The 13,836-nt window shown below is 43.8% G+C and overlaps 3 protein-coding genes across 3 annotated transcripts; 1 reads left to right on the forward strand and 2 right to left on the reverse strand.

Annotated features, from left to right (window-relative positions):
* Positions 1-3,434: 3,434 nt before the first annotated feature.
* On the reverse strand, positions 3,435-4,292 carry GL218_04636 (uncharacterized protein; the record flags this gene model as incomplete). The annotated part of the gene is made up of 1 exon (XM_033581255.1): positions 3,435-4,292. The coding sequence occupies one exon, from the start codon at positions 4,290-4,292 to the stop codon at positions 3,435-3,437; it is 858 nt and encodes a 285-aa protein (XP_033435642.1).
* Positions 4,293-6,760: 2,468 nt separating this feature from the next.
* GL218_04637 (putative intracellular serine protease protein) lies at positions 6,761-8,553 on the forward strand (the record flags this gene model as incomplete). The annotated part of the gene is made up of 3 exons (XM_033581256.1): positions 6,761-7,240; positions 7,297-7,827; positions 7,888-8,553. 3 exons carry the CDS (start codon positions 6,761-6,763, stop codon positions 8,551-8,553), a joined length of 1,677 nt encoding a protein of 558 aa, XP_033435641.1.
* A 366-nt stretch (positions 8,554-8,919) lies between these two features.
* GL218_04638 (uncharacterized protein) lies at positions 8,920-9,780 on the reverse strand (the record flags this gene model as incomplete). Its single annotated transcript, XM_033581257.1, has 1 exon — positions 8,920-9,780. The coding sequence occupies one exon, from the start codon at positions 9,778-9,780 to the stop codon at positions 8,920-8,922; it is 861 nt and encodes a 286-aa protein (XP_033435646.1).
* Between the last annotated feature and the right edge of the window lie 4,056 nt (positions 9,781-13,836).

Consider the following 13,836-nt stretch of genomic DNA (forward strand, 5'->3'; position numbering starts at 1 on the left):
GCTCTTGGCCACTCGGGCCTGCTGCTTCAATAAAACGCAAGATGGTATCTTGGTTCCACGTTTTCGACCTGATGAGCTTTTGAACCACTTCTACGTGGCCCTTGAGAGCTGCTTCAAGTATCCCCATTTCCAAGTCTTCGTCACTTTCTGGTCCAACCTCCAAGCACCCAAAACTAGCAAGGGGTGGAAAGGGGGTTTTCCAGCAATTATCACTCATAGTTATTGGGTGTGCGAAAGCCCAGAAAGCCTCTGGCCAACGTCTCAATCCGATTTCTTTGAAGAGTTGATCCAACTTTCCTATTTTTTCCAAACGATCCTGGACTTGCATATAATGATAAAACCAGTACTGAACCGCATAGGAAAACAAATCATGAGAATCATCCAATATTATGATACATGGGCCTTTTTCCGCATACCTGTTGATAAACTCAACATATCGCTCTTGCATACTAGGTCGTGAGAGGTAGGCTAGACAAGTACTAGCAATTTGATGATGAGCGTCGGGAGCAATCTCATGCCAGATATAGGTTGGTCCTTCTTCGGCCTTTGGTGTCATAAATATATCTCTTATGCGAAGGTTAGACACATGAATTTCATTATTATCAATTCTGATAATACCGGCCAGCCAAGAGAGCCAGCTGTGATAATCTGGGAAGATCACTTCTATGTCTGTCTTTTCGGGTATACTGTTAGATCCTCCATCCTGTTCACGACTGATAAATACTACCGTGGCGAATTCCCAGATAGACAATGGCTTGGTTGAGTAGAGAATCCAGGATAGTATTAGTAGTACCAACGACTTATCGGGGATATTTCGGAGTATACGATCTATAATCATTTCGGGAGGAGTGTTGGCCGTTATGTCATCTATTGGCCTGAGAAAGTCTCCCGGTACAGAGTTCCTATTCAACGCTGTTCTTTGTACCAATTGCTCTTGGATTACCGAACGTGCCAGGAAATCAATATCATCGAACCATGTAGGAACTTCCCACGAAATATGATCGAAGTCGTATGATTGGGGTAGATCTTCACTTTGCTGCCGCTTATTTTCTATATCCTGTGATAAATCGGGTTGAATATCGTCAGAGGTAGAGGCTAAACTAAGGTCGAGGTTTCGCCATTCTAATAACTCATCACTTAGGTTATCGGCTCGACTGGTAACAAATACTTTCCATGATTTTTCATTGATAGCCACAGCACGGGAGACATATCGAATAAACGTTTCCCGCGAGTTCGCATCGCACTCATCGAAGTTGTTGACGACAATGCGAATACCATCGAATCTCAATAGAGCCTGTTCGAACCAATACATAAGGTCATTTTCAGTCCAGGCTCGTTCAGTATCCAGAAACTTTAAGAAAGTCATTACTGAAGACCTCGGACTTGGGTGATGGCAGACAATCTGCGCCAGAAATGTAAAGAGCATCTGAGACAGCCGATTGCGCCTTATATCTTGACGATCAAAGGTGAAGTAAAGTGTAAGAAATGACATAGCCGTTGGTGTTATTATCGCGTCCAGCTGATAAAATACTTGCTCCGCAGTTTCTTGAACATTTTCAATGCCATGCGCATAGAGTAGCTGGCCACCACGGTTATCGAACCATTCTCTATAAGTAGAATAGCTACGAAGCTGATCCTTCAGGTTGCAGTCTGTACGAAACGGTTTAACCGCCGTCGCGAGAGACACCAGAGTGTGTTCATGATCAAATAACCTGGGGACAAATTTTGTTACTGTGTCAATTATTAGTGCCAATCTGCACTATAGGATATTTATGAAAAGCTTAATAGTCTGCCGTACCCTGTTCAAAGTTGCGGAATAGGCTACCCAGTATTATGCTGAAGTTGCTTGGTGTATTTTCGTGTATACGCGTTTCGAATGGTGTCCCTAAAGTTAGGGTAAATGTATTAAAATACTATTAGATAATATTAGTGAACAAATCCGCAACTTCGTCTGGGTATATAATTCTAACCTCATGTACCCCACTAGAAATCTGCATAGTCGTATAAATACTGACGAGGCGAGTACGAAGAAGAACTTTGGATGATATGAAAGAGCCGTTGGTTTCGACAATAGCAGCGGCGAGTCCAGGTAGCGCAGCCGTTGACGGACGGAGGGGGATTTCAAGCTCAGGCGGTGACGTGAAAAGTAGCCGACTTAGACTATCTTGCATTCCTGTTAAGCTCTTACATCGGTGAGGGCAGTGGCTCAGAACCTTGATGGGTTAGTATATGACCAAATATGAAGTATACAGGGTTAATTACCAGCATTCTAGTATAGTCTAATATTTCCATCCAAGAGCCTTCAGCCTGGGAAGCTTGAGATAGTGCCTATGGGTGTCGTCGTTAGGGGTAAAATCACGAGCCAATATCTAAGACCGACTCACATCTTTAACGATGATCCCTCCGATGTCAAAGGCCACGAACATTACAATGCGATTCTGATAAAATTGATTGATGAGCGTCAAAGTCCGGATATTATTTCACGCTGTATACTTACGACCTCATCGTCCCGCTTCTCTACGATACTATCTAGAAGTTCCGAAGATAGTCTTCGAATAACACGACGAGATTGGTAGCTGCGAATAACCTCATTTGGATCGTATTCGAAACGAAATAACCTAACATTAAGATTTGCAGAATGAGTATAATCTAAGAGCCATTTTGGCGAGGTGTCAAGCTGCTGGTAGAGATCAAACAGTCGAGGAATAAATATGATGCTATGCGTAAGATTAATGGAATATTCTTTATAGTGTTGATGTATACACACTCAAGATATGTTACTCCTTCTTTTGGGCTTGCAGTTTGCGAATCCGGCTGATCAGGGTTTGGCTCGGGCGTTGACCACTGAAGTGATAGCCCCTCATGTCGAGGTGCAGATACTTTTCCCTGCACATGCTCACTATCATGGACTGTACTGACATTGGAATGTAAGTCGGGTCCCGGAGAAGTTGAGCTTATAACTGGCTTCTCGGCAGCCATAACTAAGGAAGGCGAAGATCCTGTCACCGTAAATATATTCGAGACGACATATCCATAATGCTATCTATAATTCAACGCAGACTTCCCCAACAGTAGTCTAAAGTTCTGAGATATGTTATGGGGGGGGTAGGCACCAAAGCGTGGGGCGTGTGGCTTCGCCGAATGTGTACAAGTCAGAATTGGGGGCAGAAAATTTGCCAGGCTCTTTAGAACCAACGATGGGACCTCAGCTTCATTGCTTGTCATATTCGCACAGTGTGAGCCGTTTAGAAATACAATCACACATGCAAGAATAATACTTCCTGTGAATAATATAGAAAAGCTTGGGGAAAGTTATATAAATAAGAAGTGAAAAGAGTCGCGATATTATAATTCGATTAATAAGTTGATGAGTTTTCATTTCCATTGTTAATTTCTCATTTTATATGCAAAATACCCCCTAACCATATAGATATTTATTTCATACGCCCCTTCTTGATCACACCATCTAGTAAATGATGAAATACAACATCTGATAGCTTTCTTAGATCAACTGATGCAAGATTCTCTATAGGATATCCAGACTTGTTTAGGTTGTTTGTCGGCTTCTTCTCGGGATCGAAGAGGATAGGGTCATCGCTGCTTCTTGAACCAAAGAAATTCTCCAGTTCAGTTTTCCAATCCGTCTCTATATTTATTTTCGCGGTACATTGGAATTCGTTATTATCTTCTCTCTTTATAAGTATAGCTGTTCGAAGGAATGACGGGATTCCCGTCTTCGTTGATCTGTTCTCGTGTAAGATCCAGCTAACTCCGATCTCGTTGCCAAAATCGTCGCATTCTGTAGACCCATTCAAAGTTGTTGCATTACTCATGTCGAGGGAAATTGTCTTTTCCCATTTCAGAGCGCCGCCTAACTCCCCTCCGAACTGAATACCTGCATTAATTTCACTGCCACGAGTTGTTGACTGTTGCTGAGTCGTCCGTAACATAGCAAAATGGCCAAATGGGGAAAGGTTGTGAATTCTCGGGGAAACTTCTTGCACTGAGTTACCAAAATTCAAGGAGATTGTCGCAGCTGTTATGCGACGCCCAGGTTTCACGGCGTTGAAACTGAAGTCATAAACAAGTAACGTAGCGAACTCGTTAGATTCGGGGTCGAGGAATCCGTGGATAACTTCTCGAGACTTACAGCGGATAGCGACAGCTCCACGCCGTTCAGTAACAGTTTCTCGCTGATATCGTCGTGATGGATTAGGATCATTGCGAATATGATAACCACTACCCTCATCTCCGACCTCGTCCAGATATATGTCAAAGGAAGTATCGTCCATTCTAATCCTTTTGTAACTACCTAATTCTTGATGAGATATGCTGATGAATGATTCAGGTTGGACTAAAGATGGTATCTGTGCCAGGGTTTTGAAAGGCGTCTCTAGGGAATCCTTCGTACCGGAGGGTAGCCAAAGACGTGTTAGCTGAAGTGCACTTTCACTAAAATTCCTCAAGCCACGTTTAGTTTTATATATGCCTACCTACCTAAGCTATATTTATATCGAGGTATTATTAAGTTAAGTACCTAAGGTAGCGTATTCCTATTTTATCTTGTAAATCTTCATTTAGGCTAGTAACCTTTTTACACCATAAGTTACCTAGAAAAACTTCTTAACATTTGAAATAATTTTCTCTCCGAAGCTTCATTCATATTCCATTGCAGCTTATCTCTTATGCTTTAGCAGCTGTTGTTAGCCTGATCCACCTGAACCATAGGTAAGCACCTACGAAATATCTTCAACCCCTGTTCAAAGCTATACTCTTTCCAGTATGAGGGGTAGAAAGCTGAGATATTTACCAATAGGATCAATAAACACATATTACCTACCTATATGTATACACTAGTAAATATAATAGGATCAAGCCGATCTAGTCGATGAAATATGTATAGACAGTGCGAGCCTTGCACCCATAACATCTTTGTCATATCTTCCTAAATTAGGATCGTTGCGCTGAGTTAGGGCGTTGGGGGTGGCTGAGCATTGCTAACCTGCCAATTAGATGAACCAGTTAGGCGCCACTCAGCTATCGCTTCTCGGCGCTATGTACTGCTACGCTCCAGGCAGCCAGGATGAGTGAGGCATGGCCTTTTCCGAATAACTAGCCGAACCCCATGTCCTTAGATTGAGTTAACAGGGCTGAGTTGTTGAGCCTCTCTCAATTTGACCCCTCAGCTTCTAGGTTGGTTCGTTCATATAACTCGTCTATGTACACTACTTCATAAACGATACCGTCTATAAATGCTACGCGCCATAAAGTGTACCTAGCTACTATGGATTTCGTCCATGAACATCCCGAGGACGATGACAATGACTATTCGACTGATAGCGACTCGGGTAGAGAAAGCTCCGGAGATGAAGAAGAGCCTATCGTTACCTCCTATGCCGTATCAGCAGAAGGGTTACTTAAGAGTATCTTAAAAGATATATCTGAAGGGGTTGAAGGCCTAAGTAATAAAGAACATTACCAGAATCTCATACGAGATGGAATATCGGCAGGCCGTCTCACTGAGCTCGCTGCGGACTACACTAACCGCACTGTACTACATGATCTAGCCAGCCGAAAAGATGATATTCCCGAACTCTCGAAACTGCGGGGTTTACTTGAGTTCCTCGTGCAGCATCCAAATAATTTATTAGCTGAGAAGAATCAGAGTGGTGGTCATTCACCCCTACATATAGCGATAATAGAAGGAAAAGAAGATTTTGTAAAGCTAATTTGCGGTGCACATCCCAATATTGATTCTATTCTCTCGATCCCAGACCACCTAGGGAAGAACTGTCTTCACGTGGGTGTCGAGCAGGAAGTGGAATTTCTCGATTACCTCGTTGGAATAGCTGGGGCACAGACATTGAGTGCTAAAGACAGCAGGGGGAATACACCACTACATCTTGCTGTGGAGTATGGGCACTGTAAACCCAATCAGCTTCGTGTGGTAAAAGCTATTATCGCGAAATGCGATGATGTTATGAGGTTTTCTGAAGAATCCTACGAGTCTAGTGATCCACGCGCGCTGACCTATAATAACAATCACTTATCTCCATACCTCTATCATATTACAACCCGCGAAGCAGCTGAAGTAGAGAGGAGAAGGAGAAGAGAGGCTAAAAGGGCAAAGGCAGAAAAAAATATAATCGAACGAAAGAAAACATCGGGTTCTTCCAGGAAAGATGGACGGACAAAGAACAGGGTCGCTCCACCAGATGCTCGTTCAGTTCCTTCGGATCCCAGTCAGGAGGCGCCAAGAGATCCTCGAAATAAGCCTACCATATCGGCCAATCTCGACTTCAATGAAGAATTTGGAAGGGATTCCTACGACATGAGAGACAACGCTATGCAGGCGACAGATCCCTTGCCCTCAAGTATACAAGGTCATCAGTTTAATGTCAACAATTCAGCACAAGTACACAATACTAAATCATCTAATAACGACTTATTTACGAAGTTGGAATTAAAGAAACGTAACTCGGGCCTGAAGTCGTCAAGTAAAGAGATTAGAGATACCCGTCAATTGAAGCCGACCAAAGAATCCGCGGAAGAAATTAGGCTTTTCCTTAAGTACCACTATCTTCGGAATCGCGGCCATGATTCCGCTATAGAAATCATATACGATCGAAAAAGCTCGCTAGGTAGGTAAGGGCCTATTGCACTTTTTAAGGGGTTAATACTATACTCCGATTCATGAAGCAAATCTAATTCCATAATAATAGATAAACAAATTTATTTTGACCTCTCAGGATACACTACTATGACGCGACGTCGATTGATGACGGCACTTAAGCATATTAGATTCGACGATATTCTACAACATGTAGAAGTACCACATATAATCATTGAAGGCAATGACTCTTTGCCAAATACCCCTAAACTTCGTGATTATTCGGCAAAAACGGACTTAGGCGGCAACGGACGTGCGGATCTAGTGTTTATATTTAGATGGCTACGGAGCAAGGGTGTACAAACGATAATCCAAGTCATTGTCGACGACTTAGGGTCTACAGCCCACGGAGATGAATCGATTGAAAAAGCACTCAGTGGCTTTGGAGTTGAGATTTGGAATTGGAAGAAGAGAGACTTGTGCTCCGAGGTAATCATCAACACGGCGCCAAATGTGCAAGTCGTATATCTATATTGGAGTGGAAATAACGCTGTTCTACGGGGTTGGTGTGACGAGGGTGGTTTGAAGAAATTAAAAGAGTTGCGCAAAATTCACATTCATGGCCAGCAGGTAGGTTGAAATATAGTACCCGATGCAGTTTAGCATGATAACTAACAGGCTTTAAGGGCTTTGACTCTTATTCTCGCACCGAGTCCAATCTTGAGTACTTCAAAAGTCGGATGATTGCGACGAACCCCAATATCGAAATAACATGGGACGGACTGCAAGCTGTAAGAGAGCCACAGGCAGCCAAAGCCGCTCTCCCACAACTTCCTCGCCAACCTGCCCAAGATCACTGGATTAAGTGTATGACTGAATTCAGAAGATTTCTCTTCCAGGCAGAAGCCAATTTCAACAAGAGCCAGAATATGGCAGTCGAAGACATGATTGACCAACCGGTAAAGGTGGCGCTAATTGATGATGGCATTAACATTAATGAATTAGAGTATTATCCGGTAGGCGGAAGAAGTTTCTGCCCAAGAACAGAGGACAAGGCTTTCAATTATCCGTATTATGTTTCGAGCAGTGGCCACGGCACAGTTATGGCAAGCCTTATATATAGGATATGTCCACGAGCACAGCTCTATGTCCTGAAACTAGCGGACCATTTAGGTCGTGACGGGAGTCGTCAGATCACAGCCAAGAGTGCTGCACGGGTATGTCTGCACTCACGAGAATATTCATATAGTAGTAGCAAAGATTGCTAACTTTCTTAGGCAATCAGCGAAGCCGTAAGGATGCAAGTCCATGTCATCTCGATGTCTTGGACTATCGACCCCCCTAAAGATGAGAAAACACGAAATGAACTTGAAAGTGCGATTGGCGAGGCAGTAAAGAAGAAGATTCTCCTCTTCTGCTCAGCAAGCGACGGCGGAGCAAAAGAAGACCACAGCTATCCGTGGATAGCAGCTCGCGACAGAATTTTCAGAATAGGAGGGGCACACGCATCAGGCCGAACAGATGATGAAGTCGGCAGTACAAGCCAAATAAACTTTACATTCCCCGGGAATGATGTTATCTTGGAAGGCGTCGGTTCAAACCACGAAGTGAAGTATCGAACCGGTTCTTCGGTTGCCACGGCTCTTGCTGCTGGTCTCGCTGCTCTGATCCTCTACTGCGTTCAAATCAGAATACTACGTGCTAGCAAAGAAGACGCCGAAGTATATAAATCATACTTTAGGCAATTGACGGATCATGATCAAATGGTGAAGGTATTCAGGAGAAGCATCGGAGTTACGGAGGAAAGTAACTATAAGTATATCGCAGTATGGGATACGTTCGAAAAGCCTATCAAGCTAAGCAAGGAAAAGGATCCGGAAAGATGGATTGACCTAATTGCTAGGGTTGGTGAAGAGCTCTGTATGAAGATTTCAACTTCATAAATTCCACCAGAAGTAAATGGCTTAGCCTAGATCGCCAAATACTACCCGGGCATGTGTATTCTATCAGATACTACCGTTTAGGCACATAGTTACATCGAAATCAGTACCCATTGGTCACAGATATAAAGGGGCAGAAATACCAAACTATTAGGTGAGGAAAGAACAATAAATCAATTGAATAAGGAGTAATAACCTAGTAGAATTTAAAGGGAAAGCTCTGATCCAACCACTCATTCAACCGATTCCCTTTTAATAAACGACTGTAACGAAGCTTCATAAGGGGTTATCTACTTCACCCTCAACCCTGCTCACCATTCAGAACACCCATAACACCAACACCAGACACTTTCTAGGTAATACTTAGCCTTACTTCTTCTGGATACTTTGGAGGTATGTGAAGATGCCGTCAATTCTCAAACTCTGGCTCTCCTTGTAGCCAGGCACGTATCGGTCACCCCACGGCTGCAGCTGGGTGTCTAGGTAGGCATAGTTAGCACTGATATAAAATTTATCCGTTGGATTAGTCTTACCCCAAGTGACCGAGGGCTTCTTAGCGCAGACGAATGTGAAGGTTTCGTTGGTAGCCTGAATCAAATCGAAGTTGGGGTATTCCGTAACGATGTTCTGCCACGTCTGGTTGGTGACACCTCGCTCCGGGCCGTTGTAGTCGATAGCAATGCCCTGGCTGGTCACATATACCTCAGGCTCCTTGTAGTATGCGATCGTGCGGGTCGTGTGTAATGCAATGGCGTCGAATACCAGCTGGATGCGGCGGTGGTCCCAGTTCTCACCTCCGTACTTCTTAAGGAACTCTGTCGAAGCGATGGCTCCGTCAACTTCAAATCGCTTGTCCAAAGAGGTTACTGGAGAGTCAGGGGTTTGGTCCCAGCCAAGATCATGTAGAATAGCAGCCACGGCTTGAACTTCAATGTCGACGGTGTTCAGAAGCGTCTCGTTATTTGCAATGATTTGAGATCCAAAGAGCCAAGCGCGAACCTGATGCTTGTAGGTAGCGTCGTCGCTGTGGTTACGAGCGAATTCCCTTGCAAGACGAACGATAGGTGTGTCGATGACGGTAATTCCCGCTATCGTGGTGTTCGGGTAAGGAACGTTTCCTAGAACGGGGATACCACGTGGTCTGAATGGTCCATATGGGTAATAGGGGGCTGAGGCGCCAAGTCCAGCCAAGCTGGTGAGAAGCAGGAGAACGTTCTGAGTGAATTGCATATTGGCGGTTGATGCGAAGGCGAGTTTGTTACCGGATCGGCTTGTTACTAGTTGTTACTGACCTGATGATCTATCTAATTCAAGAAACGAAGACCTTGATGGCCTATATATACACACTTCTCGAACTCTTGACTCCGGAATGACGGACATTATCCATAACTCCATGTTGACCTGTCAACGGCTTCTAGAACTCTTCACGTAGTCATGCGAGTAGCCATGTTGCTGGCCGACCAGGAATGCATCTGTCACGTCAATTTTTGAGAATCTCGAAAGCGAATTGTATTGGACAGAAATCCGATGACATAGTAAGAAGCGACATGAAATCTGTAAGGGCGTCTAAAGTTAGTAAGTGAAGAAGAGCTGAGAGAGGGCAGCAAGGCTCGCTATCTGATTGGTACGGGATATGTTCTATCACCAATCGCGCCTATAGGTAACATTTATATTACTAGTGTGACCCCGACGGATATATTTGATAGCTTACGAGATGTAACTTACCTTATGCCCGACCATTTCGCGGACGAGGGTACACTTCCGGAGGTTGGCAAAGGCTTACCATCAACGACGACGCAGTGCTGCATAGAACTTACTAAAGGCCAATACACGACCCCTGTCCAGATGTGCATATACAGTAATGCTCCCCAACACACTGGGTTGATGCTGATTGTAGCACCTAGCATTGTAGAGAACCCAGGTAGCAGTTTGCAACTCAATACGGATTAGTGTATATTGATCTCGATCAAGCTTCCTAATTTATACCATATTCCTTGGCCGCATCGAAGTCCCTGCATAAAATCTCTAGGCATTATGTCCATCCCGTTAATGATTGGCAAGACGATATCCACCTGGCACGGTCCAAAAAGCTTAACGTCTTAGATACGATGCGAACTTCGTCCGCCGCAAATAGCAGCTACAAAGTCTGCGATATCTTGCGTGCTCCTTGCGTGCTCCTACCTACCAGATCTATACTCGAATTCAATTGGAGTGGCGAACCTTTTCTTTTGGTTCTACAGTAAAATTGTCTTATAGCACTTATTTTTGGGGTAAAGAGGCAATCTCCAAATCGACCTCTCGAAAATACCGCAGAAGCAACAGTTGGGAGGATATGTGCTATGACAAAAGTTCATAGTGGATTTCACTAAAGCCAATCTATAATGTCCTCTGGTGAAGCTTCTCACTTGGCTTCCAATAACTTGCTAAGCACTCTCTAAAGCTTCATATTATATATCGTAAGATCTGATTCTCCTAATTATGGTAGTATTTCAAAGCTACCTTTGTGCATGCCTTGTATCTAGATTTCCAGTTTGCTATACAAATACAGAGCCCAAAGGATAGGCTACTATAAAGTGATACCTACAGGTAAGATTCCTAACCTTCCTAACCAGTATGTACCTGTTTTATTGTATCTGATTGGTACGATATCGTGCCCCAACGGAATTACCCATAGTATCTATCATAGTCCCAAGAGCGTCACCGCCAGAGCCAAGACATCGAATTCGTAAGGAGGCTTGCGGACTAGGTGCGAGTCACGTATAGTAGCATGTTGAGCCACATTCGGGCAAACAGAAGCAGTTCTTGACTAAACATACCACTATACCCTCTAGAGAAAAGATATACAGGATTCTTAGACCCATCAAAACGAGCTTGATCGACAACTAGCTACTCTAGACCAACACGAAAGAACTCAAATTCCCTTCATAGACTACTTCCTGGCGTTTTGGGCTTCGATATGTTGAGCTTTTCATCTAATACCCTGGTCCAAAGAAGCGATTCTTGTTCCAATTAAGAAAGTCGACAGTCTATTAGTTTATGTCAAACGAATAGTGCTTAGTCTATAATATAAACATCTCCAGCATGACTAGTCTCGTAATATTTACATCAGCGTGCGTATCAATCACGTAGTCTGTGGCAGTACGCTAATAGCTCAGTTCTCCGTAGTGGATATGTCTATACTCAACCTCATCGGCTCTAGACCCCTAGGAACAGTTGGTCCCAAATTAGCCTCTCTCACCTTGAATTTGTCACGTCGTACGTGTAATAGACGGCAGTGTATCTTGGCCATCGTGGGTCCCTTACGCATTTAGGTCGTTTTTAAGCCTTGGTATCAAGATATAGCCTACTGTTTTAAGGAAGGTATACACGCTAGAGGCGCGTCATTGTAATGTGATGTATCATCGCCTCCTTTGATCTTCAAGTTTGGGGTCTCGGTTCTGGATTTGGGATTCTTGGCATCCAACACTTTTAGTTCGGAGCTGTTTCATTTCCTTAGGTAGATGATTCGCCCCATAATCTAGAATTATTACTAATTCATGGGGACGGATAGTATTCTATTATAGTGTAGGGCGTATTGAAAGAACTATCCCTAGAATCTATATAAACACCAAGCCATCGTTCTTCTATTCCGCTCTATTCTAAGCCTATCCCTGAGTTCGATTTGATTTTGGAGCTGCATTGCATTGTGTTACTGGCGTTACTCGGAGCTATGGATAAAAGCATCGTTGTAGCCTCAGATAGAAATACCCCTTTTCTTACAGTTGATCCACCATCATTTACCAAATCACTTGAGAAGGCTACACCGGAGTCAAGCGCCAAATATGAAGTGGACGAGAAAGACCTAAGTCTCAGCACGAGCGGGACTCGGGTAAATTCTCCAGACGCTTCCATTCATGATGGCAAGGAAGGTCATGATATTGAGAAGTCAGAGGTTGAACTCGACGGCATCGATATATACGATCCGAATCGCCCGAGGTTCAAGCTTTCTCAAAGGCTGTAAGAAAATGACCACTAGTCTGGATATCAAGATTGACAAAATTTACTGATTATTGAATAACTTAGAGCTCACTTCACTTGGGCCTGGTTTACTTTGCCTATGAGCACCGGAGGCCTAGCACTCTTGATTTACGCTCAACCTCACCAATTCCCCGGACTTCGACAAATCGGATTCGCTGTATATATCACGAACCTCGTCATCTTTGCTGGCATAGTCGCCGCTATGATTATGAGATTCGTTCTGCATAAAGGCACCTTCAAGACGTCTATCACCCATTCTCGAGAGGCATTTTTCGTGCCGACGACTTTTCTCGCTATAGCGACTATTATCACAGGTACTCAGCGCTACGCTATTCCCGAAGAAACCACATCTGCAGTATGGTTTATCTCCGTTCTATTTTGGGGATACGTGGTAGCTGCGCTATTCGTAGCGATAGCACAATATTCCTACGTATTTAGAACTCACCAGCTCGGTCTCCAGACTATGATGCCAACTTGGATATTACCGATATTTCCAATCATGCTCTCAGGCACAATCGCATCAGTTATTGCGGAAACTCAACCACAGATGAATGCAATTCCAATTATTGTGGTCGGGTTGACGTGCCAGGGCTTAGGCTTGTCTGTGGCGTTTATGATGTACGCTCATATGGTAGGACGTTTAATGTCACGAGGTAAGCTTGGTATATCAGTTTATCTAAGAGACTATTAGCTAAAGCACTTAAGGCATGCCAAATCGCGAACACCGAGCAGGTTTATTCATGAACGTTGGCCCACCGGCATTTACAGCCCTGGCAATCATCGGCATGGCAAACGGTCTACCTGATAACTTGGATATTAACATGGGTATGGTGCTTGATATGAAAATAATTAGGCCTATAGCAGTTGTCGGTGCTATATTTCTATGGGCGCTTTCTCTATGGTGGTTTGGTATTGCGGTAGTGTCCGTCATCATGTCACCACCTCAATATTTCCACCTTAATTGGTGGGCCATGGCCTTTCCAAATACAGGCTTCATCTTGGCTACAATTTCTATCGGAAATGAGCTGCAGCATGAAGCTATTCGCTGGTTTGCGACAGGCATGTCTATCTGCTTACTCGTTACATATTGTTCTGTGTTTTACAATCTGGTCCGAGCTGTTATCATTCAGGATATCATGTATCCAGGTCGCGACGAGGATGTATTGGACACTACGGACAATTAAGGGAGTTTGATTGGTACCTCCTGTAATGCAAATATGGACCATGAAGAATATTGGAGAAGTTGTTAGATTGGAAGTTGAAGATTAG

This window comes from Daldinia childiae (assembly GCF_008694065.1).
Source record: "Daldinia childiae strain JS-1345 chromosome Unknown Scaffold4, whole genome shotgun sequence".
Classification (NCBI taxonomy): Eukaryota; Fungi; Ascomycota; class Sordariomycetes; order Xylariales; family Hypoxylaceae; genus Daldinia; species Daldinia childiae.